Raw genomic sequence first — 14764 nt, 5'->3', positions numbered from 1 at the left:
CTAGCATGAAACTGCACTGAATAGTCAGTGTGGCAGTATAAACCCTAGTCTCTCATTTCAGGCAGCTCCTTTTTTCCATAATTTTGCCAATATATATATATATGTGTGTGTGTGTGTGTGTGTGTGTGTGTGTGTGTGTGTGTGTGTGTGTGTGTGTGTGTGTGTGTGTGTGTGTGCGTGTGTGTGTATATATATATATATATATATATATATATATATATATATATATATATAAATATATATATATAATATTGGTCTGGGCTGTCTCCTGGCTGCTGTTCTTTATATGTTTATGTGGAGATCTTTTTCCACATTTAAATCATGTTTAGGGATGCCAGTCCACCTGTCCAAATGATCCAGCATTAATTCTTTACTCTTGTGTTTCTGAGGTATGGCTGTAAAATCTTCCCGGTCAGTGATTTTTTTGCTTTACCAGTTCCATCCTTGCAGCTTGGTCATCTAATTTTTCCTCCATTTCCACCTCTCTCTTGTGAATGTTGATCAGGTGATCAGAATGGTTACAGAGAGCTCTTTCTTTTTTCTTTGGCCTGCAATTTTCTACTGCTTGAGGTCATTTAGTTCATCCGAGCCCCATTATGCTTCATGAGTTCTGCATGCAGTTGACCTGTCTTGGTTTCTAAAGAGTGATTTGTTGCCACATCCTCCACATCCATCTGTCCATTTGTACAGTTTCCACTGACAAGTATCTTTTCAAGCTGTTATAATAGTTTCTGACAAGACTTATACATCTGGCATACATTTTTTGTTCTGAGAGCTTTTTGCATGAGATTTCATGAATGTTTATCAGTATTATACAACCTCTTTAGTGGCACATTAGTTTTTTTTTTTTTTTTGCTATTTATGTTTGATCTCTGCTACAAGAATACAGATTTCTATGCTCATACAACTGGAGTCATATCAGTAGTCCTGATAACATTTTTGAACCACTGTCTGTTGCCATCTGTCACTGACTGGGTGGGAAGCCATGGCTCACAGCATTATGCTTACAAGACTTAGAGCTTTTGACAATAATGCCAATAAAAATATCAAACATAAAAAAATAAAACTTTTTGAGGGTTCAGATCTTTCAAAATCTTCACCAGCTTTATTTATGTAGATGAGCGCTGAAAACACATGAACTAAATTCACATCTAAAGGCAGCAACATGCTATTAATAAAGAAACTCCATATGCCATACATAAACATATTCTGTGTTGTGTACACACTGTAATATTTATCAAATATGCCTGATGATCTCACATTTCTAGTGTAGATTTCAATTTGGGAAACTCCGCATTATTTGAATGTGAAGCCATTTTCTTCAGAGTAAAATAATTCAGTCACCTCTTTAAGGGAATATAGCCATCTGGGTGATGCCAGATGGTGCTTTTGGTTGATGAATTTTGCATCTTTCTGTGATGTTTGGTTGTAATAGAAGGGGTACTGGGAAACCTCTCCCTGCACAGATCATGAAACCCTTTCCCACATAAAATATAGTAACTGAAAATTCCATTCAGTCATGTGATTCTAACTGAATGAAATCACTCTACAAGTCTTTAAAATAGCAAACCAGATGTTTTCATGTATTTTGTTTTTATTTTTCAGTATTATATGTTCATTTTCATAAACATACAACTGAGAAAAACATAAATAGGTTAAACAATGCTTAGTAAAATGTCACATAATTTTTTTTTCTTTCAGCATGCACTCAATACATTTTTATTACTAATAAATCATGGAGTTATTTATCTGTAAAGTACCAATAGACTGTTAACTTACGTAAAATTGTGGAATAGTGTTGGCTCCACTCTGCAGTAAGATGAAGCCCTGTCCAGCTGAGATGGACAGAATGAAAAAAGATGGCTTGTCTGTCTTGAGGAGAGACAGCTGGCCACATCTGCTGTATTTTTAACACTTTCCAGAGATCAGCCATTGTAACCCTGCAGCACTTTATCAAATTCAGGGTCACAGGAGACCCACAGTGTATCACAGCACTCAGAGGACGTAAGGCACTTGATTTGAGCCAAAAGGCCAAGACGTGATTAGTCCTACACAGAGTACCATCCCATTTCAGACTACACACATAGTCACTCACATACAAACATGCACACCTATGGGCAATTAGGAGGACCACCAATTCACTTAAGGCTCATTTTTAGAATATTAAGGGAAATAGAAGCATCCTTCAAAAAGCTATGTCAAGAAAGAGAGGACATGTAGGCTTTACTCACAAGTCACTCCAGCTGAAAACCAAATTGGAGAACCAAGCGTGTGAGGCAGCAAAGCTAACTGCTGCATTACTGTGCTGTCTGACAGTGAAGTATGTTAAGGTAAATTGTTATGTATGAAAGAAACCTTCTCCCATTATTTGAAGCTACTTTTCTGCTGCTTATTTACACTTGCTGATCTTATGACATAATTACATAACTAAATCCTGTTCACTATGCTGCTAGCTGCACTCTGAAATAAATCCCTAAAAGTGTTGAAAACGGCATTCTGTTTTGGATATTATGTCTTAGTGTTATCATCCAGAGTCCGATTTACTCGTAGCTCCAAATTTTAATACTGATTTAAGTGACAGACCCCCCAAATATACGCATTAATTTCTTGTGTGCTGTTTGGGGACAAGTTATTTTTTCTGCTACCATATGTATACACAGAGGCAACTTTTATTATTCATAACACTTCTTAAATGGCTTTAACTGTTAAGCATTATCTCCCCAGTTCTCACCCTCCACACATGTACTTAATAGATATACTATGTGCTATTAAAATATACAATTCAAGGAAAAAAAGTTCTCTGAATTTTATCTGATTCATTGTTTGTCATTTCTTCAGCTGTATACAGTATAGAATTGCCTACTTAAAAAAAGTCGCATTTCAAAATAAATGGATAAAAAAGAATGAGGGAATGGTTCCAACCCTTCCACAAAGTCCGGACTTATTATCAATATCAATACAGCGTGTCCCAAGTTTAGAAAAAGCAGCAATACATTAATAATAATAATATTGATATCCTATGCCTTAAAAAGGTATGGAAAGTAACAAGCATCCAGCATGCATCTATTTCCTCTCAGCACTGCAACAAATGGAAACCTGGACAAAGCTGCCACACCAAAGTCTAACACACAAAAGTGTTTTACCCTAAGAGCACTCAGGTCATGGTGGCACTCACGTGCACATTCTTAGTACAGTGTACTCACTGGCAACATCTACCTCACACAAAAAATGACTCCTTAATACTTTAAAAAGAAGGATTTGTTGCCTAAATAAACAATGATATTTTTCCTTCTCATTTTATAATTATGGATACTGTGTCACCTGAAAATTCAAGAGAAATTTCTGCCATTACTAGACTATTGTTTACAATGTGTCATTGCCCAGTTCTAAATTGTTGTGAGTGAGGATCCTGTGTTTGGACTCAATGTCCAGTTTCATTATGCAGAAGGATACTTCTTTATCAGTTGCAGGGCAAGAAAGCAAAATTAAGGTTTCAATGTTACAATTTTAATGCTATTTCTTATGTTGCCTTATATCAACTATGTTAGCAACAAAATGATGTGTCATAACTCCAGAAACAGTTATGCATTCTGCTTTGTTTTTCTAAAGCATGTGCATCATTTCTTCAAGCATTACTTTTCTAATAAGCAAACTTGCCTGTTGTACACAGTTAATTAAAGAATTTGCTAAAGCTAACACAACTTTATTAATGTATTATGTACTTAGTACTTCTCTTGTAAACTAAATTTAACTCTCTTAACAAAGCTGCTTAGAACATGGGAATAATATCGTGCATTAAGACTACAATGGACATTGTCACATGTGTGAAACTACATGTGGTAAGACACCCAAGACTCTGCAGTAATTCTGACACAACTATTGCCCTTTACTTGGTTTACTATTGCATATTCATGTTTCTAAAACTTTAAGCAGTGCAGCTCTTAACTCACCTGCAGTAAAGTATGTAATGTCCTTGTGTCTTACAAAATCACATACTGCTAACAGGTAGGGACTAGGTATGCAGCCCCCAACATCTACCCTTTTCCTGTTGCACTGGATGAATTGTAGAATCCATGTAACTAACAGCTTGCTTTCTCCCACCCCCAAAAGAAATTACTTATGTTAAGGGAAAACTCAACAACTATCTGCCCAGAGGCTATTGTTAGTCCAGCTGCAGTGACACCACCATGGTATGCTGGAGGTCTTGGGTTCAAGTCCCAAAAAACTGCTGATATTATACTTTCATTTCTATGATTATAACAGTACCTAAGCAGATTTCTCTGTATGTGAATGTGTGTTTGTAATTTGACCTCATGGCTCCTCACGCATTCCTGAATTTTACAAGTATGTTTTCAAACTGCTTCTTCTTTCTGAATACTATTTTAATCATCCACAACATTTTCCTGAAATAAACCTTTCTGTATCCCATAAACTGTTATATCATAGTCTGGAGGAGTTTCAGAGTTTCAAATAGTTGTGAAACTTTTTTTTTCTGTTTGAGACAGTTAACCTAACATCTAAATATTGAGTTTCCTTTTTTGGGTGACAGAAAGAGAAACTATTCCCCAACAGACTTGCAGAAAATGAAGCCCTACAACAACTGATCAAAGAGGGATACAACATAAAAGAAACAGCAGCATAATAAATGAAATCTGTGGCACAGAATAAATAAATGTATGAAACAACTAAGGCAGCATTGGCTAACGGGTAATAGTCAAGCAAGCAGCAATAGCTGCATATTTACCAGTAAAAGAAGTCATTGTTAACAATTATGAACTGCACAGTGAAATATGAGAGGTTACTATGGTTTCTCATTAACAATAAGAATAGATAATGGAAGTGATGTTTGCTGTTTATCTTTATATTGTTCTGGATTTCCTGTTGCTACCTAAGGCACAGCAACAGTATACTAGAAATACCTCAAAATATGATTCTTAATGAATATAATGAATTATAACTGCAGACTTAGAGCCTGAAAAGCTCTCCTATTACATGGTATTCATCAAATAAAGTGATGATTAAAAGAATAAAATGTAGCTACATTATTACTGTTATTATACTCCTATAAGTTTTTACTTATCAATTACTGCACGCTAGTATTTTTTTTGTACATTTTACAGTCCCGTTCATGGGTATTGACCCTCCTTAGAGAGGATTTTCTTTTATGCAAAGGGAGCAAAACACTGAACTTGTAAATGAGAAAGACTGCTTTAATGATGGGAGGATCATATTCTGGTGTATTATTAATGTCACATTATATTTTTGGGATGTTATCACAAGACACCTGCTTCACTCCTTCTGCTGCTAAGGCGTTTACAGGTCTGTATTTAGCCATAGAAGTCTATCCCTCCTGGATATGACAACAGATGACTACAGTGGCAAGATTACCTCTTTGGATCTAGAAGATATTTCCTTGGAAATTAACGAAGCCAGATAAAAGGATTCCCTGACTATGGTGGGCACATGATAATCAAATGAGAGAAAGAGAGAGAGTTATCCAATTGGATATCCATATCTCATATGACTGTGTCTAGTTGATGAGGAGCATCATTTATAACACATGATTTTTAGCTGAATGCTACTATGCAGACACTTTTTTGCATTTATCTCGCTTTTTTTGGTAGACCAGGTATGTGCATATTCCAGTCCTTGATGAAGTAGTTTAGTATCACTGGATAAACAGATAACAGCATTTATCTTGCAGTTCTCAGCAAAAATGGTCAATTACACTTCCAGGATGCAAATGTAATACTGGCTTTTAAAAAACAGTACTGCATTTGGAATTGGGATCAGCTTACCAAGCCCCCAAACAGACCTCTCAACTGTCCAGATTTTCACAGAATGTCCAGATTTTTGCCTCATATTTTTGGTCTATTTCTCAAGAAATTACATTTTTCCTGATAAAGTATTGGAAATTAATTGTTGATTAAAGTCATAAAGTAATGCAGACATTTGAGTTATTGGCTTCATATCCTTCAGAAAATCCATGCTAATGCAAAACATGTAATTCTATCAACTTTCCAAGTTATTACAAGCAATATTTAAAAAGTGTCCCTATTTTGCCCCCCCCCCCCCCCCATTATTTATGGCTTTGTCCAGATTTCTTGTTCTAAGAGGTTGAGAGGTATGCCTCCAAAACTTTGAGCTCACGGCAGTTGCTCCTCGTGTCCCAGCCTAGTTATGCTGCTGTTTTGTGCAGATCAACCTGAAGGTCATATTTAAGATCCATAAGAAAGGAGATGCTAAAGCAGGAGACACTGTGTCTGAGAAAAAGATCTAGGAGTAATTACCAAACTGGCCCTAGACTATCAATTACAAATAAAGAGGTTAGCAGGAACAGCCAGCAAAGTGCTGGGCTGTATTGCACACTAATGAGATCACAGCTAGAATACTGTGCAGCTCTGCTGACCCTAAAATGTAAAAGATGCAAAACTGGAAAAGATCAAAAGGGATGCTATGAGTCATCAGGAAGATAGGGGCAAAGGAGTCTGAACTGGGATTGAAGTTGCTGAACTCATGTTTATTAGACACTGAGAGAGAGAGAGAGAGAGAGAGAGAGAGAGAGGCAAGAGTTTTATTATGAATACACATGAGAAAAGTGAAAGGGTAAACTGAGGTACAAGGACCAATGAGAGACCATCAGATGGGGCATACTAACTTTAACCTAAGTTTGACAAAAATATTTTTTTCCACAGGGAGAGTTGTGGACCCTTGGGACAGATTGCCTGAGTGTGTTGTGGATTGTGAATCTGTAGGGATCCACAAACAAGACATGGCACATCTAAAAGAGCTTGTCTTAGGAAGCAGCAGCTACATTTTAGATGCACCAAACTGGCAGTTTAGACCCATAAATTTTCTTGTTTAGACACCAGACTATATACTGCAGTATAAACAAAGAATTAGATTGGTAAAAGGCTTGATTTGAATTATACATACCTATGGGCAGTCCTCACATAACATATTTACATTATTTTAGTCCTCATTTGCAATATATCCAATGACTTCTTACAGAAGAAGAAACACTGTCCACAGTCTTTGCCTTTTCCCCCTAGCTTTCATTATTTTCCAGGCAATATAAAGGTGTCACATAACACAGAATGCTATAAATCCTTTAAGGGTACTCTGAAAGCAAACAGATGCAAATGTTATCAGTAGAAAAAGCAATCCACATATTTCTAATAAGCATTTTATATATCTGTCAGGATACACTTTGTAAATGCACTTGTATAAATTATATATCTATGTCATCACATCAAATTAATCTTTTTTCAGGCTACTGTTCAGAGGTATCCTGACTTTGATGTCATGGCTGATGTTAAAGCTATTCGAAAGGCTTGTAAGGGACTAGGTAAGTAAATACAAACAACATTTTTAATCTGTATTATACTATGTCTGTTCTACAAAAATGTATGTTGTGAAAGTTGTTTCTTTAAAATGTGTTACAATGATTGAAGTACTAATCACCCAGAACTAAAAATCATTGTAGCGGTGTAGAGAAGATGCTATGTAGGGCATTTATGCATTTAACAAGTGTTACTAATTCCTGTAATTCTCTTTTACATTTTTTGCACTTGTGACTATTACAGTAGTTGTAAGTCATATTCGTGTATCATTTAACCTTATCACATATTGCAACCCTTTCTAACTCAATCCATTATCTGCCTCTGTCATATACCAAGAAGAAGTTATTAAGCTAGTCTGTTTTCTCATACTCTTTATAGCACTAGACATTTTAAGACAGTCGCAACTGCCTCATAGTTACTGAAAACTCTATTCCCACCTTACAATTATTCATTATGTGCTAGGTGTAAGTATTTACTGAACTTGGAGGCTACCTTGTCACCTCAGAACTCATTCATTAAGTGCAACACACACACACACACACACACACACACACACACACACACACACACACACACACACACACACACACACACACACACACACACACACACACACACACACACACACACACACACACACACACACACACACACACACACACACACGCGCACATAAAATCACGCATGCTTGCTCAACACAGAGCACCACCACTAAGCCAGGTTAAGCTGTTATTTTTAAGAGAAGATGTTTGAGCCTCCCTGGTTAACAATGAAGAAATTTCAGCTATTAGTTCATACAGCAGCACTCATACCTTTACACTGCACACATGCAACCAGAACACAAACCTCTAAGGATCACAAGGGTGCAGACTCTAAGCTGCTAAGGCTCACTGAGACTGTATCAAGTTATAGTAATGGTTTAGAAATAGGTGAGACTGTTGTCATACATACACACCACCCTCACCAGACAGGATAACAACAGGATAACAGCTGCTTTCTGGAACCAGGACCTGGGATGTCTCAATGACTAAGAGCCCTTCACCCTAGCAAAAATGATTATGACCCTGTAGGGATGAATGATCTTAGGTGCCAAAGGGCATACAAAAGGAAAAGACTGAGCTATGGATATGCCTGAGGAAGGAATGACACTGATGTTGAGTGGTGGTTTGCTATCACTCAGACTGTTGCCAAAATTCAAAGACAAGATAATTGGCTTTAAGAATTGCTTATTTAGCTAGTGTCATTTTATGGGAATCCAGTATGCATCAGCCTGGGATGAGATGACTGCCAAGTCTTCCTGCTTTTCCAGGAATGATCTGCACCACTCTTACTATGGATTTTGCATTCTGGCTAAAGTCTTTGCTGCCCTTCTCATAGTACTTTTTTATCATATGCTGGACATTCCAACCCAGCAACTTCTAATTGTAAACACATTTAAGTGGTTCTGTTCAATGCTAAAAGTCTTAGAAATGTGCCTGAACTTGAAGTTGTTCTGCAGCTTAAAACATACATAATTGTACAGTTACAAAGACATGTCTCAAAGCAATGAAAGCAGCCCTTTTATTCCTGAGTTTAGTATCCAGTACCCATCATGTCTTCAGACGTATTGACAGTTGTGTGGGAATATCTGTATTTGTCAAGGATATCATCACCTCAAAACAGAGTCTTTGGGATGACAAATATAAATGCCTACATATACCACTTCATAGATTTATACAGAGCACCATCTGCATACCCTTTTGAGCAAAATAGCTATCTTAACACATTAGCTGAAATCCCCATTAACCCAGCACCTTTATACTAATTACGACTTCAGTTATTTATCAATAAACTAATTGACTTACATTACTAATGGTAGAAAGACAAACAATTCCTTGGCAATATAAATGCTAACTACTTTATACAAATAGTTAACCATCCTCCTAGGGGCCCCAATACCCTTGATCTTGTCTTCAGAAATATAACTATTTCTTGAATGCTTCCATATTGATTATCTTAACTTGTTAAATTAGACCATAAATCACTAAACTTTTCCTTTAAAACTGTCGGTAATTCCTCTGTCAATGGCTTCCTGTTTAGGTACTTCTCAAAAGCAAATCTTTGCTTATCTGATGACCTTGATAAATTCCACTGTAATTATCTTTCAATGGATCCCACTGTTAAAGCCATTTATTATGCTTTTGACTTCCCATTCACTCTTGTATTCCTACTGAAATAGTTGTAAATCGTATGTTACCAAATGCTAATTCAGTTTTACATTTTCAGTGTTTAGTTATAACTTTTCTTGAAATGGCAAGTATTGACCAAAGAAGAAGTATTTGAAAAATAGGTGTAGCTGCTGCCATTAAATAGCATCAAGGAGTCAATAATAATGCAATTGTCTGACAACAAAGCCTGAGACCATTTTCTAAACTCACTCCAAACGGACGTCACTGACTTACAATCCATTATCATGTGTAAGCAATCAGCATTAAGAATTTCATTACACCTCCAGCATTTCATTTTTCCTATTTTATATATTTGTGTAATTTTATGAGGTGTAAGAAGACTCTATGCAGAAATTTACATGCATAGATTTTCCAGTAAAGTGAAGACGTTGACTTCCCTGCAGATTTTAAGAATAACATTTTATTTAGTTCTGAAAATAGTTCATTGTTAATTTTTGTTGAGAAGTTCCAGATTGTCATATCTGGAGTAACAAATTCAGTTCTAATAATCTTGTATTTTGTGACACTGCCAGCCCAGCTATCTGGAATTTTGTAAATAATCATATGCCATTTATGAATATTGATATGATTTATACAGAAGTGTGTGTAAAGTACTGAGCTAAAATGTAACCACAGCATACCCCACTGGAAAAGAACAGAAATGTATATAAACTATATACCTGTGCAAATGTATGTTTTAATAGTAGAAACTGGAACATACAGAGTTAACTTGGAAAACTTCAAGAAAATAAGTTGAAATTAAAGTGTTTTATGATTGTGTTATCTCTCAGTTTCAGTTCAGCAGCAGACACAATGTCTAGAGCTAGACATTTTTGTATTGTCTTGAAACAGAAATAATTACTAGGTTTCAAATGTAAAACCGTTTTATTGTTTTACGACTTCCAAGTTCTGCAAACTTCTGAGAGATATGTACTTCTCACACACAGATGTTAAAATTCTATTAGTTTCTGTTTTAGCCTGGGAACTGAAGTCAGTTGACAAAAAGTGATGTCATCCAAGCTAGCCCAGCAGTAATGTTTGATATTAATTTAGGAACTCTCTCAGAGAGAGATTGGGCATTTTGTATTTTGTCTTTGACCTGGAAACATCCATCATCACCACCATCTGCACTTGCCTTGCTAAAAAGTAATCAGGGTACAGTAATTTCTCTTAGAGATAGATAGGAATATAGTAAAGATTAGTTTAGATGTTTTCTGTATTTATTTGAGACTGTCCAGCAGTGTTGTTTTAAAATATTTCCTGTGCTTTTTGAACTTTGAAGTAACTTTGTTTGTTTTATGAGTATTGTCTTGTTCTTTTATTATTTATTATTAAATATATTCAAACCTATCTCTGTGGCTGATATTTGTCAGACATATTTAAGCCCTGAGAGTACTTGCATATGTATTTGGTGACACTGTACAGGCCACTCCTAAATAGCCTAGTACTTGATCAAAACTACTACTTGGATTAATAGTAACATTGCACAGTAGGACTGGTCACCCTTTGGGAAGGGTGTTATAGTAGCTGATAAGTAAGGGTGGCTGGTGGTAGCTGGTGCTACCTTATAGTCTGGGCAGAAGGGGGCATAGCTAGTAAACCTGTGCCAGCCTTTCCCAGGTGTGTGTGTGTGTGTGTGTGTGTGTGTGTGTGTGTGTGTGTGTGTGTGTGTATCGATCAAATCTCAAAATGTTTGTGTCAGTTACTTGGGCAGGGACAGAAAGCACTGGTTGGATAGAGAGGGTGCTGGAGGTCTTAGCTTGTCCACTCAGCTGAGATCTCAACCCTATAACTGTGCCAGTGGGGGGTCTTATTGGGGATCTGGAGAAAGAGAGAGAAATCAGCCCCAGACTGACTGTGATCTCTGTGTTCTCTTAAGATAATTTTTACTTTACTGTGTGTGTACTTGTCATCCTCCAATTGTGTACATCCCACACTATTGCCAGTGGTGAGGATTGAGACCCCTTGATTACTGGGCCAGTGCAGGGGCATCACATATTAATTGGTGGCAGTGTTGGGAGATCTAACTGGTTGACAGTGGTGAGATAGTCACATCACATATTAATTGGCTTGTAATTGTATGGATATTGAATTCCTGTAGCTTGTATACAGTGGTCACTAAAGGTGTTTGTACTTTCAACCAGCCATGCAGTGAACAATCAGAGTTCATATCACAATTGTGTTATTTTTATTGTTAACTTAGTTAGTCAGGGAGAGCAGCCAAGCATGTCAGCAGAGGAGTATGGCAAGCTGACAAGGATCCAGTTGGCTGAGATGTGCCAGGCTAAAGGACTGGTACATGCCAACCTGACTAAAGCAGACATGATTTAAGCTTTCGGCACAGCTGCATTGGAAATCAATGATCAGGAAGACAATCAGACTGGCCTTGGACATGTACAACTCTCAGAAAATGGAAAGCTCAACCTTTCCACAGAGGACTTAAAAATCCATCTGGAGTTAAAGAGACTTGTGCTGGAGGCCAAGCATTTGAAAATAGAAGCAGCAGAGAAACTGAGATGCCTGAAGGCTGAGGAAATTAATAAAGTGTGATATCTAGAGGCTGAGGAGAAGGAAAGGCAAAGGCAACATGAAAAGGAGATGCTGGCTGTTCACCAGGGTCATGGAGGTAATGGGGAAGGGAGTAACCAAACCCAGAAGCAACAAAGGTCAGTAAATTTCTTCTACAGTTTACAGAGGGGGATAATTTTGATAATTTCATTCATATGTTTGAAAGGGTATGTAAACAGTATGATATTGACCAAAGGCTCTGGGTATGGTTCCTGACCGCCATACTCTATGGTAAAGCTGTAACTGTCATTTCTAAATTGACTGATACTGACTGCTTAAATTATAATATTGTAAAAAACTGTTTGATAGAATGTTTTAAGTTAACACCAGAAACTTATAGGAAAAAGTTTTGTGAGCATAGACACAAGGCAGATGAAAGTGTGTGTGAATATATTGCTGAACTAAGCACTTCTTTTCATAGGTGGGTGAGTGGATGTCAGGTCACCACTTTTGAAGGGCTGGCAGACCTTTTGGTGAGGGAACATGCCCTTAGCACTTTGCCTGAGGACATGAGAATCTAGTTAGCTGATAGACAATGCACTACTGCAGATGAGTTGGGGAAGAAGGGAGACCTATACCCAGAAAGCAGGGTATCACTGCACAGGAAAGGGAAACCCAGTGCTGCTCAAGGGTCTAAGGGAACCCATGGGGAGAAGCCCAGACTGCCCCCACAGAATCCACTAGTAGTAGGGGAAGCCACTAGTCCAGGTACACACCCAGGACCAAGGGTTAAATGTTTTAAATGCAAACAGTGAGGCCATGTAGCATATACATGTCCATGGAGGCAAGGTGGGGAACAAAAGGTGAGTGAGCCAGTAAGTGGGAATGACAAAATTCCAGCAGTAAGTTGTCTCAAGACAACAAGGGTATTAAACTACCACAAGAGGTGATATCCTATCTTAGTGAAGGGAAAAGAGGCCATTGCTAAGAGAGACACAGCCTCTGACCTAACCATTGTGAAGCCTGCAATGGTTACAGAGGGGCACTACTTGCTTGGGTGGTCTACTACAGTCAGAGCTTTATGAGGGAGCCAATTCCAAATACCTTTGGCTAGGGTTTACCTTGACTGGGAGGGTGGAAAAGGAAGCCAGCAAGTAAGTGCATTTGAGGATATCCCTGCAGATGTCCTGATAGGGAATGATTTTGATGATGCAGTACCGTGTGTGCATGTAGTTACATGCAGTCAGGCTTGGAGACAAGCATGTGGGTCTGGTAGCCTGGGGGAGACCCAGACAGGACTGGTTAGGTGGTTACTTCAGGAAGGGAGCTATCCTTTTGCAGTGAAACTGAAGGTGAGCCACAGCTGCTTGTGGGTACTGATATTCCCTTGGACAGAGTGACTGCAAGGTCAGAGGTGAGTAGTAGTACCCAGACTGACAGTGAGACAGTGCTGTCAGTGGATGCCAGACTTCCTGTGGAAGGGGAGCTGGGAAGGGTTACAAAGAGAGAGTTGGGGCAGGCTCAGCTTTCAGACCCTACATTACAAGGCCAGAGGGAGGTAACTATTGAGGCACCTGATTCTCAAAGGAAGGGGGAATCTGTATACTGAGGCAAAGGGTTACTGTATAGAGAGTGGACCCCTGAGACAGGGCTAGACAGAGTGAGAGAATACAGCAATTGGTAGTGCCCAGAGCCTACCATCTGGCACTTCTAGCCATTGCCCATGATATTCTCCTTGCAGGTCACATGAGCATAAAATGTATGAAGAGATGTATTATGCAGAACTTCTATTGGCCTGGAATTTCCAGAGATATAACAGGGTACTGCAGGACCTGTGCACAGTGCCAAAAGGTAGACAAGGCAGGAGAAAAGGTGAGAGCTCCTTTGATGCCTTTGCCTGTGATTGAGGAGCCATTTCAGGGGGTAGCTATGGATATTGTGGGACCTCTGAGTACCCCAGGGTTCCACATGGAAAAAGTATATCCTAGCGGTAGTAGATTATGCTACTAGATACCCTGAGATAGTGGCTCTGTCCTCAATTGAGGCTGAAAAGGTGGCAAATGCTTTGTTAGAGATTTTCAGCAGGGTAGGTTTCCCACAAGAAATACTGACTGACAGAGGTGCCAGTTTCACCTCAGACCTGTTGGTTTGTCTGTGGAAGCACTGTGAGGTGAAGCACCTGAAGACAACTCCCTACCATCCCCAGACTAATGGTCTTTTTAAGAAGTTAAACTCAAGTCCATGCCACAGGCATTTGCAGATCAATTTAATAGGGACTGGGACAAATATCTGCCTCATCTGTTGTTTCCTTACCAGGAATCCACGGGTTTTTCACCCTTTGAGTTGCTGTATGGGCATACGGTGATGGGTCCTCTAGATTTAATTCGAGATGAGTGGGAGGGTGAGTGTGAATCCCACAAGGATTCTGTTGTGGCAGATGTCCTAAACCTCAGGACAAGGCTCAGGGAACTCATGGGCTTGGCCCAGGAGGACCTGGCAGAAGTCCAACAGCAGAAAAAGGTCTGGTATGACAGGAATGCTTGATCTAGAGAGTATGCTGTAGGGCAGTGGGTAATGATTCTCATTCCTATCAGACACAACAAGCTGCAGGAAGCCTGGGAGGGACCCTACAAGGTGGTAAGGAAGGTCAGTGATGTTAACTACATGGCAGAACTGCTAGGCAGGAGGCAGGAGGTAGGAGCACAA

The 14764-nt window shown here is 38.6% G+C and overlaps 1 protein-coding gene across 1 annotated transcript in view; it reads left to right on the top strand.

Moving 5' to 3' along the window:
• LOC122816979 (annexin A13-like) overlaps positions 1-14764 on the top strand; it is a 267063-nt gene that overhangs the window by 20449 nt on the left and 231850 nt on the right. The window contains exon 2 of the mRNA XM_044090091.1: positions 7273-7348. Within this exon, the coding sequence (XP_043946026.1) occupies positions 7273-7348 (76 nt within the window). The remainder of the gene's footprint in view (positions 1-7272; positions 7349-14764) is intronic.

The sequence above is a fragment of the Protopterus annectens genome, chromosome 12.part0 (assembly GCF_019279795.1).
Source record: "Protopterus annectens isolate FY-2018-M chromosome 12.part0, PAN1.0, whole genome shotgun sequence".
Classification (NCBI taxonomy): domain Eukaryota; kingdom Metazoa; phylum Chordata; order Ceratodontiformes; family Protopteridae; genus Protopterus; species Protopterus annectens.
The sequence above is the reverse complement of the archived record's forward strand: the minus strand, read 5'-3'. Positions and strand labels throughout refer to the sequence as shown.